Genomic DNA, 17,872 nt, shown 5'->3' with positions numbered 1-17,872 from the left:
TTATGTCAAGAGTTTTCTTTTGCAGGAGAGAGACACCTGTCTGACACAAGTAAGGAACTCCTGGCGAAACTTGGACTGGGTGCATACATACAGGTACATGTTGACAGCTGCATTACTTAGGCTCAGCATGGTGCCAGTGTCTGCTGCTATATTTATACAGAGGTTATAATCATTACGATCCAAAGTGTACATGTGAGTGCGGAGGATGATTTGAGTTGCTGCACGGGTGATGGACAGCATCACAAAAGTCATGGACACTGTCACCAGAAGCACCACAGATTTTCTCTTCCTGGAGCGCAGTAAGGGCATGACTTTGGGAACCCTGGAAGTCAAATTAGCAGTGGTGTGAACCCGATTGCTGAGCGAGATCAGGCGCAGAGTCAGCCCATTAAGTGTGAGAATGATGTTGAAGGGGAATATGTAGGCCTGCAACGTTTGAAACCAAACCATGGTGTGAATGAAATGAGACGGAGCCTCCGGTCTGTATATACATCTGGTCTGGTTGTTGTCGTAGACCGAGGCATTAGACCAGTAGTAAGGAATGGCAAAAAGATGACTGAAGACGAAAACTGATGTTATAGTCCATGCTGCGCACCTCGGAGTGCAGATTGTATTTTTCAGTTTCCACGTGTGGATGGCGACGAAGCGTTCCACTGTGAACACAACCACCAGCCATGTCGAGGCATTGTATGCGCCGTAGGTAAAAATGTCCCTCAGGTTACACCATGGCTTGTAACTCCAAAAGGGCTCCTGTTGGTGGTACTCAAGAGAAAGCTCAAGAACCACAATAAAGATCAGAACAAGGTTGTCCGCCACAGAGATGGCCATTAAGTACAATGTACTCGACCTGGAGAGCATGCAGTTCCTCCTCCATATAATCAGGAGAGTGATGATGTTGGCTAAAGAAAAGATTTGTATCATTAAAAGCCTCTCGCTATTAGCAAATGCCATCACCACTTCACAGCTTCAATAAAATCAACAGGATAATTTCTAGAAGTCATTCAACAGATTTGTACTTTGGTATAAGATCTGCCAACTCTGACATTGAGTTTTGATGTAGGTTACTTACACGGGATACCCACAGCTGCCAGAGCAGGGTAGAAAACTGCCTGTAGCGTCACCATCCAGTGTTTCTTTTGAAGGCTCATATCCTCTCACACCACAGATGGTACCACGACTGCAGCAACGTCAAATAAAACCTCTTTGCTCAATATGCACATATTGCTTAGGCACATACAGTAAGGTCACTCCCACCTGATCTTAACACACAAACCATGACAGCGTGTCAACAGTCGGTGTGTCGAGTGTTGATGATTAAAGGGGATTTATGACAGTGTGCAAACGTAAAGCGCATGGGTTTTAAGAATTTTACAAAAGTAAACAACACAATGAGACCAGCAAGAGTTAATCAACCAAAGCAGACAAGTTGTGGGCTAGACGGCTAAACAATGAGGTGAAACTCATTATGAAGCTCAATGAATCCAAGGGGAGCTGTAGTATATCATGTTAAGTCTCTGTAGGTTCATCCCTAGGAGTGACCCTTTTCACTTAGTCGGTCGGTATATTAGGCCCGAGCACCGAAATGGTGTATTTTGTAGGGTGCTGAGGAATTTCACAGTGGAGGTATGGGTCCGATTTAGAATGAGCTATGTTGTCCTGGAATCCAGGGCTCCAAGGTCTGACTTTTATAGAGGAAGACAGTGTTGTGCCTGAACGCGTTCAATGAACGTTCATTCATGAACTCGTTCATATTGGGGGCGAACGTGAACTGAACGTATGTATTTCTGCCTCATGAACGTTTTTGCGAACGCGTTCATTCTGGCGTTTGTGAACGGCGCTCTTACAGTCGTTCAATCGTTCATCGAGTGCCAGATTTCCATAGAAAACCCCCGCTAAAAGACATCGTAAACAGCCCTTAATATGTAGCTGAAAAACACCCAATCTGGCAACACATGCCACCACAGCGTCGCACCGCCGCTGCGTCATCAAAATGCGAAACACCGCGGGAAAAAAAGTAAGGTTGCGTTCCGAATCGCATACTCTTTCTTTTTTCTATTCTACATACTACATCTGACGATAAAAAGAATCTAGTTAGGATGCAGTAGGCATACTATTGGGACATACTTTACTCTCTTATTTCATCATAACATTGCGCCTTGATCTTGCCTCTTGCTTTTATATCCGTCGCATCCCCGTTTGTTTTCATATGGAGGCTTCGTCGATGTGACGTCACTTCACATGCGCATTGGATTGTGGGTCAGAATTGCCCAAATAGGATGCACTTTTCAACACTAACAATCTTGGCCGCATGAAGTAGGACATCCGGGTACTTCTAACCATCCTAAATCTGGCCACAAGAATCGGGACATCCTAAATCTTTTTTCTACATACTATATAGTAGAAAGTATGCGATTCGGAACGCAACCTAAAACAAATGAATGCAGCAGCGCTTACTCAGACCCATGACTCAGACCATGGACCTAGCCTCAGGTTCTACCTCTTCTTCGTATGATTGTTACCTACCTCAGATTGTGTTTGTGTTAATAAGTATGTCAACTAGGGCTGTCAAATTAACGTGTTAATTTCGATTAATTAATCACAGAAAAATTAACGCGATTAAAAAAATTAACGCAGATTAATCGCACTTCTATATTGCCCTTTGACCCGGTGCAAAAGAGGTGAGATGATAGCGTAGCTGCACCTGTATCTTGCGGACACGGCCCGCACGGGATTAAAGAGTAAAGAAAGAAGCAGGGGAAAGGGGCCGAGGGCTCTATGTTATGGGCTTACCATGAGACAGAAGTTACGAGAGACGGAGAGAGAGAGAGAGAGAGAGACGAACGGTAGCCTATAGGCCTACAGTTGTTTATAAACAGGTATAAAAGTGTCATATAAGTTATTATTATGACTTTATTTGAACAGGGACAATGTACAAAAGAAACATTAACCTTGTTTGGAACAAGAGGAGAGATGCATTGTACCAGGTTTTAGCAAACTGCTAAAGTGTGCGATTAATTTAGATTAATTAATCACAGAGCCTGTAATTAATTAGGTTAATTTTTTTAATCGCTTGACAGCCCTAATGTCAACACATCTTCTGGACTTTGTTGTTAACAGTATGCCCTATACTGCAGTTTAGAATGGTCTCCTTGAGGGTTTTACTATTTTAAGTTGTAGGCTAATTTGTTTGTACAGTAGAACCTGCCTGGTATATTTTTCAGTATTGCTTTCTTTGAATGAATTTTCATTGTTTCCAGGTTTGGAAAATTATAAAAATGGAAAAACTTTTGCACCTTAACCGTTTTTGTTTGAATAATTCTTCATTAAAAAGACCATTCAAACAGCAACTTTTCCCTCATGTTTTTGAGAATATACTGTAGGGGTAAAAGCTGCAGCTGGCTTCTAGTGTGGACTGAATGTTATTGAAATAATTTCTGTCTGTGGTTCTATATGGAATGTGGCAATTATTTAGAAAAATAATAGCCTGCAGCAACATATTGAAAAAAAGAACTATGAACTAGTTCATTTTTGAACTGTGAACTTAGTTCAGAATTTTGAATTATGAACTATGAACTGAACTAGTTAATTTTATAGTGTGTGAACTGAACTTTCCCAACACTGGAGGAAGAGAAGAGGGCTCATCTGGAGAGGATTTCATGTATGAGGCTGCATGAAGGGTCATCAAATGCTTCACATGTTCTGGCTTTTCCCCCAAAACTACCCCACAGCGTTCTGGCCCTATTTACAACATATAGCAGGGGTCTTTGCTCCTCCCTGCAGCCAACCACCCTCTGAGGAAATCCGAGTTTACTGATGCTATGGCAACAACACTGCACAAAATATGACTGTGAGAGGTTACATAATGCTGTAAGCCTGTCATTATCAGAGATCTTTTTAAACATTTATGAAATCTGTATTTGCGTCATACCACCAACCTGTTAATGAATGATGTTGGTTGTATGGTGTAATTGTGTTGTTATCCCAACAGGAACGGTGCCACATAAATCTGTGGTCCATTTAAAATCCATATGCCTCCAATATTTAAAATGTGACCCACCTGCTAATCGTTAAATAAACTTCCAATGAAAAATAAACCTTTTAAAAAGGTAAACTAACATTTTAAAAAGGTAAACTTACCTTTTTAAAAGGTAAACTAACCTTTTTTGAAAGGTGAACTTACCTTTTTAAAAGGTAAACTAACCTTTTCAAAAAAGGTAAACTTACCTTTTTAAATGGTAAACTTACCTTTTTAAAAGGTAAACTTACCTTTTTAAATGGTAAACTTACCTTTTTAAAAGGTAAACTTACCTTTTAAAATGATAAACTAACCTTTTTAAAAGGTAAACTACCCTTTTTAAAAGGCAAGGCAAGTTTATTTATATAGCACAATTCAGACACAAGGCCACTCAAAGTGCTTTACAGGAGCAAGATTAGAATACATAAAACATATTATAAAACATTTAAAAGCGAATAAAAGAAGCAAAAAAAAAAATTGCAGGTTAAAATGGAAACAAAAAAGTCTTCAGACTCGTTTTAAAAGAACTGAGAGTTAAAAGGGTAAAAGGGTAACTACTCTTTTTTTGTGTACCTTATTGTAAAGTGTTACCCATTCTATTTTGTAGGGTGCTGAGGAATTTCACAGTGGAGGTATGGGTCCGATTTAGAATGAGCTGTGTTGTCCTGGAATCCAGGGCTCCATGGTCTGACTTTTATAGAGGAAGAGAAGAGGGCTCATCTGGAGAGGATTTCATGTAGGCTGCATGAAGGGTCATCAAATGCTTCACATGTTCTGGCTTTTTTCCCAAAACTACCCCACAGCGTTCTGGCCCTATTTACAACATACAGCAGGGGTCTTTGCTCCTCCCTGCAGCCAACCACCCTTTGAGGAAATCCGAGTTTACTGATGCTGTGGCAACAACACTGCACAAAATATGACTGTGAGAGGTTACATAATGCTGTAAGCCTGTCATTATCAGAGATCTTTTTAAACATTTATGAAATCTGTATTTGCGTCATACCACCAACCTGTTAATGAATGATGTTGGTTGTATGGTGTAATTGTGTTGTTATCCCAACAGGAACGGTGCCACATAAATCTGTGGTCCATTTAAAATCCATATGCCTCCAATATTTAAAATGTGACCCACCTGCTAATCGTTAAATAAACTTCCAATGAACAATATCAGTTTTTGAGGTATTCCTTTATGACTTTAACATGTCTAATAGGTTATGTTGCCTCCTCCTTAAAAATAATAATTTCAACTTCCATCAGTTTAGATAACATACTTTCTAATTATGTAACGGTTGCGTGGCATTGCTTCTTTTGAGCTTATGTCAGGATCACTGAGGTCATCCTGCATCAATAATAAATGTTCCATGCAGTTCCTTTAGCTGTGATGAAAATACATACATTTTGATGTACTGTAATCACAGGAAATAAGGTTAATCTGTTTCTGGTCTGCCTTCACCAGCAACATGTTTTCAATAGAATTAGGTAAGCCTCTGGTAGTGTTTTTGAGCTGCTAATGTGGTTCATAAAAATTACAAAAAGGAATGTAACCAGTAAAACCAGTGTTCTACAATCCTCCCAAATGAAAACACCTTGGTGTTGAAAACATCAAGGCAAGAATTCCCTGGAGGCAGACGTCAACAAGAGACAATGATAATCCTGTTGGAGTCTTTGAAAATAATTTGACAAGAACACAAGGTGACAACAAGAAATGTAGTATGAAATATGTCTAGGATTCAGCACATAGTCGACTGAATGGTTACACACCAATGAAAGAGATTTAACATTTAAACATTGATTAGCCAGGGAACTACCAGAACCACAGTCTGTGTCGCCATCTGTTGGTTAGCAGCAGCAAAGCAGGAAAACGTAACAGATAAAATGTCAAAAACAGAAACGCCTGCACTAAAATGTAATAAGAAGCCATGGTGGGCAAGATCTGTGTCAGCGAAGTCAATGTAGGAATATTTCGGGGCACAGTTTGAGTTTTAACCTCATGTAAAACACTCTGAGCCTCACAGTGATGTTTTTATTGTAGCTATTGTAATGGTTATAGCTATAGCTGTGTATGTGCCATAGTGTACAGGTATTTATTTGAATTGGTTAATAATAATCAAGAAAAGACAATGAATTAGCAATTATCGGATTTTTGGGGGGGCTTTTTCTAAAAAAAAATGTCAAATTTGATTTGAAGTGACAGGTGAAAAAGTAAGCAGGGCTTGCCACTGCTCCAGGTTGAAGAAGCAATACCTGCTGCCTATTATTCAGCTGAGCTACACTACTGGCGGGGCCCCCTGAGGTTTAGGATACACAGGGTGAGTTCAGAAAAGGCTGCTGTCAGTCACTGATCTCATCATTCAAGCTACAGTACGTCATCGTGCTGAGAGGATTGCACTGCTAGAAAGGATTACACCATTTGACATTTTCCCTGAGCAAAAACTGCCTAACCACTTTGACTAGAGACTGAAAAATAAATAATTCATGATGAAACGGCAGATCAATTCAGGATACTTTTAGGGGGCTTATTGCATACGTTTGTGATAAATGGAAAGTTATTTGAGGACACATCTGTATATTATCATGTAACTATATCCATATGGCTCTACAACACGTGAGTGGATATAATGATCTGTTCCAGATGATTACTGTCATCTTTCAGCTGTTGCTTGTGATCCAACTTCTTCTCACATCAGATTATGTCATTTTTATGACTATGTTAAAAACAATTCAAATAGCAGAAATCAAATATATTCATTATATATAAAATATCTAGAACAGTTCAATTATTTATTTAAATTAAAGGGGAAAACATCTCTGTCCATGTGTCACGAGTGAACATTTCACCAAGCGAGACACACTACTGCTTTAGTTTTCATCATACCTCTAATTATAGTGTTGTGATATAAATAAAAGTGCATTCTCACAATCATTGAATAATTGGAAGTCACAGAACAAAGTATTTTCTTTCTTTAAACAGAGATTTTGTAGCACCTTTATTACCGCCTGTTTGCAATCCATACTTTTAATGTATCCATCCCTCCCAAATTCCCACCCCTTAACGACCCAGCTTTATTGAACCCCAACGGTCTTGTCAAATCACAATGGCCAAGATAAAACTGAGGTCTTTCAGAGGACAACACCATAAAAGCATACTGCAGCTGTTTCCTGGGAAAAAGCCCCCCACCAAAAAACACACTGAACATTAACTGCTCAGAACTAAATGTTAGCGTTGTCATACACAGTTGGCAAGTAGCTGGTGAAGCAGCCAAAGAGCCAGATATTTTCGTCAGGCATTGGAGGAGACCAAAGTAGGAGCTAAATGCTAATGATCCATTGCCGACTGGCCAAGATCTTATTTGCAGGTTTAAATCTTCCACGAAATGATTACTGTCAAACCTTAAACTGAAATCATTGGGCGGCATCACGTCGTTGGGCTGGGTCGGGCCACAGGACCTCATCAACATCACAGGCAATATTGTCCATAGCCAAACAACGTGGGAAGAATGCCCTGGTATGTCGCACTTCGGTCATTGTCATGCAGTGTACAATGACGTGGTCAATGACTGTTGCTCTCATTTCATCTGTAATGAAAATGCGTTGTCTTGCTCGCCCTCCTTCTCCTCTCCCTCCTTGGCCTGCTCCTTTTGGACTGCTTTTCGCCCTCTTTGGCCCACTCCTCGGCCCGCTCCTCTCCCTCCTTGGCCTGCTCCTCTTTGACCTGCTCCTCTCCCTCCTTGGCCTGCTCCTCTCCCTCCTTGACCTGCTCCTCTCCCTCCTTGACCTGCTCCTCTCCCTCCTTGACCTGCTCCTCTCCCTCCTTGACCTGCTCCTCTCCCTCCTTGACCTGCTCCTCTCCCTCCTTGACCTGCTCCTCTCCCTCCTTGACCTGCTCCTCTCCCTCCTTGACCTGCTCCTCTCCCTCCTTGACCTGCTCCTCTCCCTCCTTGACCTGCTCCTCTCCCTCCTTGACTTGCTCCTCTCCCTCCTTGACCTGCTCCTCTCCCTCCTTGGCCTGCTCCTCTCCCTTCTTGACCTGCTCCTCTCCCTCCTCAGACACAAACTCCTCTTCTTCTGCCTTGATCATCCATTTTTGTTTGTAACCTTCAGCAAACTGCACTGACTTATATAGGTGTGGTCACATCATTTGCAACTTGTGTTTTCAATTACGAGTCGTTGTGTTTACAGAATGACACCAGGTATGTTCATTGTGTTCAAGTTTTGCTGACTGTGGGTGGCATTTTGCATCACATGAGCTTCACAATGCATATTGGAGCAGAGATATATACAAAATGTGTTTTAGCAAGGCAAAATGTGTTTAGAGTTTTGAGAAAAAGGGGATGGGTTTTGTGAACAGTGTCTACAGGTGAATTGTGTTTCTGGTTGTGGCAAATGGGGGGTAGTTTTACTAAATGTGTTTAGGCAACTGGTCATTTGGTTTAGAGTACTGGGTTTTGTGTTTTAGCAATAGAGAAAAACTGTAGTGAACATACTGTATATGCAGTATAGGGAAAGCTCAAAAATAGGAAGACAGGTTGTTGGAGGGAGAAGAGAAGCAGTGAGACTGGATGTGTGGAGGAAGACCTAGAAGACATTGAGCTGTAATTTCTGATGAAATACAGTAAGGGCTACACTGATAGACCCTGTTGTGAATCATGAGCCCCTTTTACTCAGAGTTTGCGGCATATTGACGGAACAACATCACTCCAATATGCTGGCTTTGCTTGCTTCTGTGTTATTTACATTTGATACACAGGGTTTATTTGACGGTAGAAAATCACTTTAAACTAGAAACTGAATAGACACAAAGCTAAGAAGGTATGTGAAGCGGAGAAGCAGAGAATTACAAGAGGATACTTTCATGCAACATAAAAAATTGAGGAAACACGCTCATTCGACAACAAGATTTCAGGAAGTTACTGCTCCTGGTCCTCGCCCAAGATATCCCAGAGCCCAAATCATATACTGTACAGTATATATATACAACATACAACCTCCCATACAAACTCCACATGTTGTTTTAACACTCAACATGTTAATGAGGTCACTTTTGAGGGGCTGAAAGATACAAAAAATGTTGTACTTTTACTGGCTTTAGCTTCATATTTGTTGGACAGACACAAAAGAAGTATCAATTTTCTCATCCAACTCAAGAAACCAATTTCCCAAAATGTCAGACTAATTCCATTTCAGAGAGTACACAAAAAAAAATTAGAAATTATGTTAAATGTATCTTAGAGGAAAAAAGGGACAGGTTTATATTATTGACCAATGCCTAGTAATCCCCCTCTATCTGTGCTTATAGCTGCATTTCTCTTAGGGCTGGGGCCAAGGGTAGATGGGAGCATAAGAAGCTGGCAGGTGGCAGGGGCAGGGTATATATTTCTCTCCCTGTTGTTATAGGCTAAATGCTTGGGATTGGAGACCTGTCCTTGCAGGTCCTTCAGAGTTCAGTTTGGGGGCAAATTGAAAACAGCTCTATCTCTCATCCCTCCTCCTCTTCAGACGGCTCCCAGGGCCCCATATCAGTTGTAAATCTTAAAACTCCCAGGACAGCGTTGCCAATAATGATGAAACTAACTGCCCCTGTAGGAAGTAAAAGGACGTTTGCATGTTGCACTTTGTCACCTTCTGATATAGAGAGTGAACAGGTGTGAGAGTAGAAAGTACTGTCCTGCTGGGCGATGAATCAATGCTGATACGAGGCACTAGCAGCAGGGGAGAGTCCGTTCCTTGGACAGCTGATCCCACACAGAACCCCGAGTCAGTCTGATATGACTCTGATTAGTTTGAGAACACGTTTCGATTGGTCGCCAAAAAGGATATTTAAAATTGAGATAAAGACATGTTACAAGCAACTAACAGATAAAAAAACACGTGTCACTCCCAAAGTGAACATTTCATATGGCTTTTAATAGGCTATGATCCATGTGAAAGGCTTGCATGTTTGTATTTTGCTCTACAGAACACATCAAATTAACATTAGCAGTTGTGTACTGTTACTGTATTTTGATTTTATTTACTGATATGTTGGCAATATGTTTAAAGAAATGGGTTAGAGGTGGAGTTAAAGATTCTAGAGAAAGCTTGTTGATATTTGAACTGAGCACTGAGTGTTTAACAAAACCTCTTTTGTGTAATTTGATAAAACTGCGCTGATCAATCGTGGGCTCAATCCTGATATTTTTTAATTTCTTGTGTGAATATAAAAGTCATCGTAATAGGTGGGACAAAGGTGGGTTGTCATACCGGTGTCCGGAGCTATATAAACAACTGTTACTCACAGAACAGGCCCTGCCCTTCATTGGGAAAATAGAAAAAGTGGATTTCAATCCAGCGCTACGTGGCCTTAATCTGCAGGATTAGGGGAAACTGGAAGTTGCCTCCGATGTGCTTTGTGTCTGTGTGCATGTTTGTGTGTGTGTGTAATTGAGTGTTTGCAAAGCTTTCTTTGGAGCTAACTTGTTTGCGTGCTTGCATGCTTTTGAATACCAACACAGGTGTGAATGCCTGTGTGTGCAGTAGTATCCGGAGCCACATGTGCAGCAGCAACAGCAGCAGCAGGCAGACAGGCGAGGAGGGAGGGAGGCTGGTGCCCATGGGTTAAGAGCTAAAGCCGCTTGGCCCAGATGAAGATGGCTCTCAGGCTCTCTGCCAATCAAAGCCCAGCCACCATCCGACACTCACTGACAGGGCAAGGGAATGGTGAGTGTCACCACACGCATGCTATATGTACGTGCAGCCATACGGTATATATAGTAACGCATTTTCCAGCACATTTTAAAAATGTAAGGTTTGACTGGAACTCTTTTAACTATGTCATATTGTTGCACCTTCTTGATCTTGCAATGATTTAATGCAGAATTGGTGCCACTGCATCGAGGTAGAGGACGATTATGATGATAAACACTGAGATCATTATTTAAGTTACAGGAAGAATTTTGATCTCTAAGTGGCGCTGATCACGGAGTAGCTAGAGATACAGCAGAAAGTACAAGATAGGATTTTATGGAAATTTTCCATGAAGGGTTTTTTTAAGTAAGTAACCGCCAGCCATGAGTCACAGCTTGTACACTGTTAACCAAGTTATTATGGAACCTGCCCAGGTTTGAATCTGGTATTTACAATTTCATAGCCAATTTGAGAGCCTTTTAAATGGTAAATGGTTTTATATAGCACTTTATCTCCGTTTATCACAGACAAAGCGCTTTACATTGTTTTGTACACATTCACCCAGTCACACACCGATAGCAGCAGCTACCACGCAGGGTAGGCTAAGCTAACTATCGGGGGCAATTCGGGGTTCAGTGTCTTGCCCAGGGACACTTCGACATGTGGCGGGGAGACGGGGGATCGAACCTCCGACCCTGCACACCAGAGGCGAACTCCCTACCCACTTTGCCACTGCCGCCCCTTTTACACAGCGGTAAAAGAAAGCTTGCGAACGTTATGCTATTGATGCAAATCCATAATCTTACATCTGACAACCTGTCCGTCTTATGTCTTTCTTCTGTTAAATGTGCTCCTTCACTATAGGCTAAAATGCCCCGTTACCTTCATAAAAAAAATGCCCCTGCCCCTCTTGTGACCCTCTCCCTACCTACCAGTGTCAGCAAATTTCTCCTTCCCTGCATTAGTATTCCTTTTCCATCCTCCATCTCCCTGTCACTCGAACATGACGGCTTTCTCAAGTGTCTACTGATTGAGAATTCATGATGAATGTTGTACTTGGAGAGCAAATGGTTGCCAAAGTAAAATTCCTTGTTTGTTTACGCAAACCTGGCCAATAAAGCTGATTCTGATTCTGATGTTTAAGATTTCAAAGGCCTGAAAATTGGGCATGAAACAAGTGAAAATGATGCAGCCTATAGCTGGTGCCAGTCAGAGAGGGATAACGTCACTGAACATCTGCCAAAACTCAGAGATCATCTTACCAGAAATGGGCACACAGTTCACTGTTACATAATGTCAAGCATACACATACTAATGGTTTGTAAAAAAGGCTTATAGTTTTTTTCTCTCTTGTCATCCATTAAATGCCAGTTGTGTTTTTGGCCCCGCTATCTTTTCAGCAGGCAGGTGGCGTGGATTAGTGGAGCTCTCTAAACTTTAGTACCGATGAAACATGCACCAATCTAGACTGTATAATCGACGAGCCCGAAGCTTTTCAGTCTTTAACAGACATCTGTTTGTCTCTATTTATTGCCCATCTTTTACTTCATTTCCTCACCTTGTAGCCTCTCCTCACCTTTCTCCTACAATCATATTGTCCCCTCAGCCGAATCAACTAGCTCTAACACGTCCTTTATTTCTCTAATTTGTCATTTGTCACAATCTATCATTTTTTACCACCTCTGTTCAGCTGCCTTGTGTCACCCTGCTTAAAAAATGGAAATTTCACTCAATGTCCTTTAGGTCATCCCCATACAATAATCATAATTTACTGACAGAAATCAGACAGAAACTATTCCAGTCTTACGGTTACAGTCAATAATGTTGAAATCGTTCAAATCATTGTCCACTTGTAATATTGTCTCTTGTAGAATCAGCATCGGTAACCCAGATGAGTGTTAGTAACCCTAACACTTATTTTGCAGTCTTTCAATTCCCAAAAGTTCTAGTTAAGATCTAAAGTATTTTTTTATAGTTTCCTGTTGAGGATTTTAAACCATTGGTATCACTAGGTGCTTACAAAATGTAAAGTTGTGTGTCGTCCACATACTGTAGATATAAATATTAAATCGGAGTAGTTGTGTATTTTGGCTTGGTGGAAGCATTTATAATGGAAAGAGGAGTTGGGCAAAGAACTGAACCCTGTGGATTACCGTGTGGAATGTAATGGGATTTTCAACATGCTCACCAATATTTAGAAATACAGTCAGCATGAAGGGATTTATGGTATGAAAACGAGGACAAGTTTAAAAACTACTACAGGTTCCATCACTGCCCATGAATCCACTATGAGCAGCCTATTACTTGTCTCAGTTTGTATCATATAGATAAGGATTTAAAATAAAAAGCAGTGATGAAATAAAAAAAAATCCAAAAATTGTCTCTCCCACACTCTTTCCCAGAAGACTAAAATAACCCTCAAACCACGGCTGTTCAACCAGTGTGTGTGCGCCTGCTACTGTTGAGAGGCATGCATTTAAAGTTCAGAATTATACAAGTGCAGCCTGCAGCCCTTCTACAGATAATGGACTCTGACCACGAAGGAAAATATAAAAAGAGAATGAAGCGGGTGGGGGGGGGGGGGATAACAAAAGAGGCATCAATACGCCGTAATGAAATGGAATCTCGTCTTCCATCTGAAAAGAACATCAAAGGAGATGCAGAATCTCAGGAGGCAGTACATCTGACGTGCTTTCCCTCTGTCTCTCAATCCATTCATCCATCCCTCTCTCATGATGAGATGGATAATGATGAACGTGCATGAGGGAGAGAGAAAGAGGAGGGGGGAGGGAGGGAGGGAGGGATAATACCTTCTGAAATACATGATGAATGTAGTCATCAGACTTAAACTGACTGGGGGCGAGAGGCGCACGGGAAACCAGGAGCGTGCGTGTGAGTGACACCGAGCACCATCATCAACTCTCCCCTGCAGCCTCTCTCAGTCTCTGCATCCGCCCCCTGAAGAGAGACACTGGCTATCAGGCAACAGACAAAAGTAAAAAAAGAGGATAAACTATTGCTTTGCTTTCCCTTTTTTTCCCCCCACTGAGCTACCAGAGGCCAGAGGAAAGAGGCTGTGAGAGTCAGAAGTCAAGCCCATCTTGTTGTTGGCTCCAGCAGCCCACCCAGAGCCCTTCTTCAGGGACCACACCAAGAGATGTGCACGGCCTGAGGAGGAGAGATGATGCAGAACAACATAACGGGCTGCGAGGAGGGAGAGGGGGGACCCAACAGCCAAGGTGAGTGACGAAAACCTGCCACTGTGTGTGTGTGTGTGTGTGTGTGTGTGTGTGTGTGTGTGTGTGTGTGTGTGTGTGTGTGTGCGTGTGTGTGTGTGGTGGAGGGGGGGGGCAGTGTGTGTGTGTGTAGCAGTGTGCGGACGAGGAGGGTGTGTCAATTGCGTATGTGTGCGTGTGAGCATCAGTGTGGGTTCTCACATCTGTGAGAGTTAGGGTATCAAAAAGATTACATGTCAAGGGAGAATGTTTCCGTTAAGAAAGACGGAGATAGGCAGACATAGAAAACTTGCAAACTCTTTCAGCTACAGTTTTATGTGGTTGATTAGATGTGAGTATTAATCTTCCACATGTTGAAAGAATGAAAACAACAAGTGGATGTGCTCCAGTCATGCTCCCTTCTCCTCGAAAACACGTCATTTCATTTGGCTCTCATGCATTGGACCTCCTAGGGTTTGCATATGTCAACCTCCAACTCTGACAATGATATTACTTTTGTTCTCTCTTAATGAGCTGTTGATCAGTGGATGAATTAATTTGACATCTTGGTGCAGTATGTGGTTCAGATGTGGTACATATAGGTTTCCATAGTCCAGCCCCCTGCAGTGAATCTGGGAAAACATTCATTAACTTTTTAACCAGAAATAGTTACCTTCAATTTTTAATATTTTTCAAATGTGGATTTTCTGTCTTTCTTTTGAATATGTTTAGACAAAACAAGTCAATTGGCACCGAGTTTGCATTTATTTCCGCACTTTTTCAACATTTGATCAACTTAATTAACATTTTAATTAAGAAACAAATAGGCAGATTTATTAATAATGAAAATTGTTAGTGGCAGCACTAGTTGCCTAAGGTAGTTTTCTTCCCTTGCAAATCACAGAATGGGAGCGCAGACACGGCACTGAGATCTAATGTGTATTGGATAAACACTGGATAATTTTATTTTGGTATATTGCTGTATGGCTGTAAATGATGTAACACAATAGTGATAGAGATTTGAGGTTGCTCTCATTTGGGTGAAATGGTTCTGTTTAATTACACTTCTTGCCTATAAAACATGCACACTCCATAACAGATGATGTAACAAAGGCCTTTGTTCGCAGTCATTTTGCAATGTCATAAAGCACTGGAGTTTCTAATAACATCGACAAATCCATGACAGAGGAACAGATCATTTGCACAGCCATACTGCGAGCTAAACACTCTAAAAAAAAAAGTTGTGAAGCATGCACAAGTTATTTCCCTGCAATAACATGAATGCTTGCATCAGGATATAATGTTGCATGTATACGATATGCTTTGACAGCACATTGACTAGAAAACATACAATTAGTATGTTTTGTCTACTACAATATTCCAAGAATGTGTTTCCCGCATGACCCTGCTTCAGTTGAACACAACATGGAAACATATTTAATCCATGAGAATGACAATATTAATCAACCCTGACTTTGCAAGATTGATATTTTTAGAAAAATTTCAACGTTAATGTTATGCTGCACAGCTGCACTTACTCACAGTGGTGCTTTGGATAAATTATTAACAATGCGTACATGTGTTAAGCAGGTGTGATTTTTACTATGTTTACCATCTTAGCTTGGATTGTTAGCACGCTAACATGTACTGATAATAAGCACTTAAGACAAAGTAAAGCTGAGGGCAATGGAAATGTTGTCACTTTTGCAAGCTCAGTAGGGATTGCAAGTTGAAAAGAGGAATATTGTGTTATATCCTGGTACAGACTGGATCCTAAAAACACTTGAGTTCATTTTTTGTTTGTTTTGTAGAAAACAATGGACTTCTTGTAAATGACTTTCCTATTCAGTTAAATATTGATGTGTCTACCCTTTTAGCTCTGTCTTCAGTTACTTCCTTAATATGTTCATGGAGTATCCGTTAAGAATACCTTATCATTAAGCATTTTGTACAACATGAATTCAAGCCATATTTTCAGAATATTTGTATAATCTTACAGATGCTTTATTATGCAAGTAGCATGTTTGTGCTGCCAAAGTGGATCTCATTTGACTTATTTTGTATTTCTGTCGGTCCGTCAGTTGAATCTATAACAATGCAAATATGAGATGTAGCTTAAAACTAGAGTTCTAAAATATATCTGGGGGAGCTCATAGTACAATAAATCAAACTACAATGCAACTGGAAATAGTTGATAAATCAGCCATCCACTCAGAACAGAGTTTACAATGGCGGCGTATCCACCAAAAGGCTGTTTGCTTCATCTGGAGCAGCTGGTGCAGGAGATAAACAAAGGTCATGGCAATGTCAAATTTTTGGCTGCTTTTATATAAAAGCATGTAATGGCTGCGTGTGCGTAATGCAGGGTCAGGGGAGACAATTTTATTTTAATATTACAGCTGGTGGATGAAAACAAATGTTCAAGCAAATCCACGCAAAAAGAAAATATAAACCCTCATAACTAATGCACATTTGACAGACAGTCGATGGCAGTTTTGCAGACGCAGCCTCTCGTCTCATTGTCCTTGTCAATATGGTCAGTCAGATCGATCTATAGGTGCAGATGGTCTGGAATTGCCCGTCTGAGGGCTAATAGAGATGAAACCTTGGTTGGAGGTGCATGCACACACACATGCAGTATTTGGTATTAACACACAGATCACTCTACATGAAGGGAAAAGGCTTTGGGCTGTGCTTATTGCAAACGGCTTCAAATGTCCAGTAATTTAATAGTTATGTGCTGATTGTTTAGTCAGAGTGCACACAAGGCCTATGGAAATATCATTCAATTTGCAGGCATTTAGACAAAATTAAATGTTGTACAAATTTAAAAGTTTGCATTTTTCCCACACTTAAAATATATATATATATATATATATATATATATATATATATATATATATATATATATATATATATATATATATATATATATATATATATATATATATATATATATATATATATATATATATATATATATATATATATAGGCTATATATTTTACATTTCAAACAATAAATGGATTAAATTAGAAACAAGTTGGCACATTAATAAATTATGAAAATTGTCAGTGGCAGCACTAGTTGCACAAGGTACTGTATATTTCTTTCATTGGGCATTACAGAATGGGAACCCACACATGTGTCTAATGTGCACTGTATATTTGCAAGAGAAAAAAATGTCCTGCCATTGGAGGATCTTATTCTGTTATATTGTGTTGGGAATTCATAAGGGGTAGATTTGGTCAAAGTCAAGAATATTATTAATTTCAAGGAAATTATAATATATATTGCTAATAGCAATGTGGACAACTTCTAAAAGTTGAATATTCTACCTTTAATCAGTAGGGGAAGTAACATGCAAAGCATGTATGTAACCTACTGCTTCAATCAAACACATAAGAATTATAAAGGATGATGCGGGGAGACTTTGGTTTTGTCTTCACGCAATCTTAACTTTATAATTACAGCAACTCAACACTCATGTATTCATTAAGAATACTTGAGGGGAAAATCACGAGTGTCAGTGTGTGTGTGTGATGTGCGTAGTTAGAAATGAGAAAGAGAGGAAACAAAAGAAAGTAGCCGCAGCTCCAGCGCGTAGTGAGCTGTTTCCTCCAATCACACAGTGGCTGCAAATGCGCATTTGCATATACTGAGTTGAATTGATAAAAAGGAAAGAACTCACTGGCTTTAAGAGTGACAGCAACAAAAACACATCAATGCATTCCCGGTTAACGGGAGAAAACACTGTGAGCGAAAAACACTTATGTAAAACACAAGTGAGTCAGAATTACTTTAAATCAGGAAATAGTGAGCTCGTCAGCTCTTACGTTTACTTCAAGTTAATGAACAACATAAAATAACTATCTTAGCCCAGACAATAGCCTCACGTGAATCGCTTGGGCCAGCGATGATTGGTTGAAGGCGGCTGGAGAAGATGAAGATAGAAAAAGGAGGCCGCTTGTCGGGCCTTG

At 40.4% G+C, this 17,872-nt stretch overlaps 2 protein-coding genes across 2 annotated transcripts in view; one reads left to right on the top strand and one right to left on the bottom strand.

Annotated features, from left to right (window-relative positions):
• LOC307252883 (putative G-protein coupled receptor 139) lies at positions 1-1,148 on the bottom strand (the record flags this gene model as incomplete). The annotated part of the gene is made up of 2 exons (XM_080030707.1): positions 1-899; positions 1,070-1,148. 2 exons carry the CDS (start codon positions 1,146-1,148, stop codon positions 1-3), a joined length of 978 nt encoding a protein of 325 aa, XP_079886833.1.
• A 12,714-nt stretch (positions 1,149-13,862) lies between these two features.
• The window catches only part of slc12a5b (solute carrier family 12 member 5b), a gene marked incomplete at both ends in the record, with an annotated part of 39,336 nt that continues 35,326 nt past the window's right edge, over positions 13,863-17,872 (top strand). The window contains one exon of the mRNA XM_080031808.1: positions 13,863-13,917. Coding sequence (XP_079887934.1) covers positions 13,863-13,917 — 55 coding nt within the window. The remainder of the gene's footprint in view (positions 13,918-17,872) is intronic.

The sequence above is a fragment of the Ammodytes marinus genome (assembly GCF_949987685.1).
Source record: "Ammodytes marinus genome assembly, chromosome: 7".
NCBI lineage: Eukaryota > Metazoa > Chordata > Actinopteri > Uranoscopiformes > Ammodytidae > Ammodytes > Ammodytes marinus.
The sequence above is the reverse complement of the archived record's forward strand: the minus strand, read 5'-3'. Positions and strand labels throughout refer to the sequence as shown.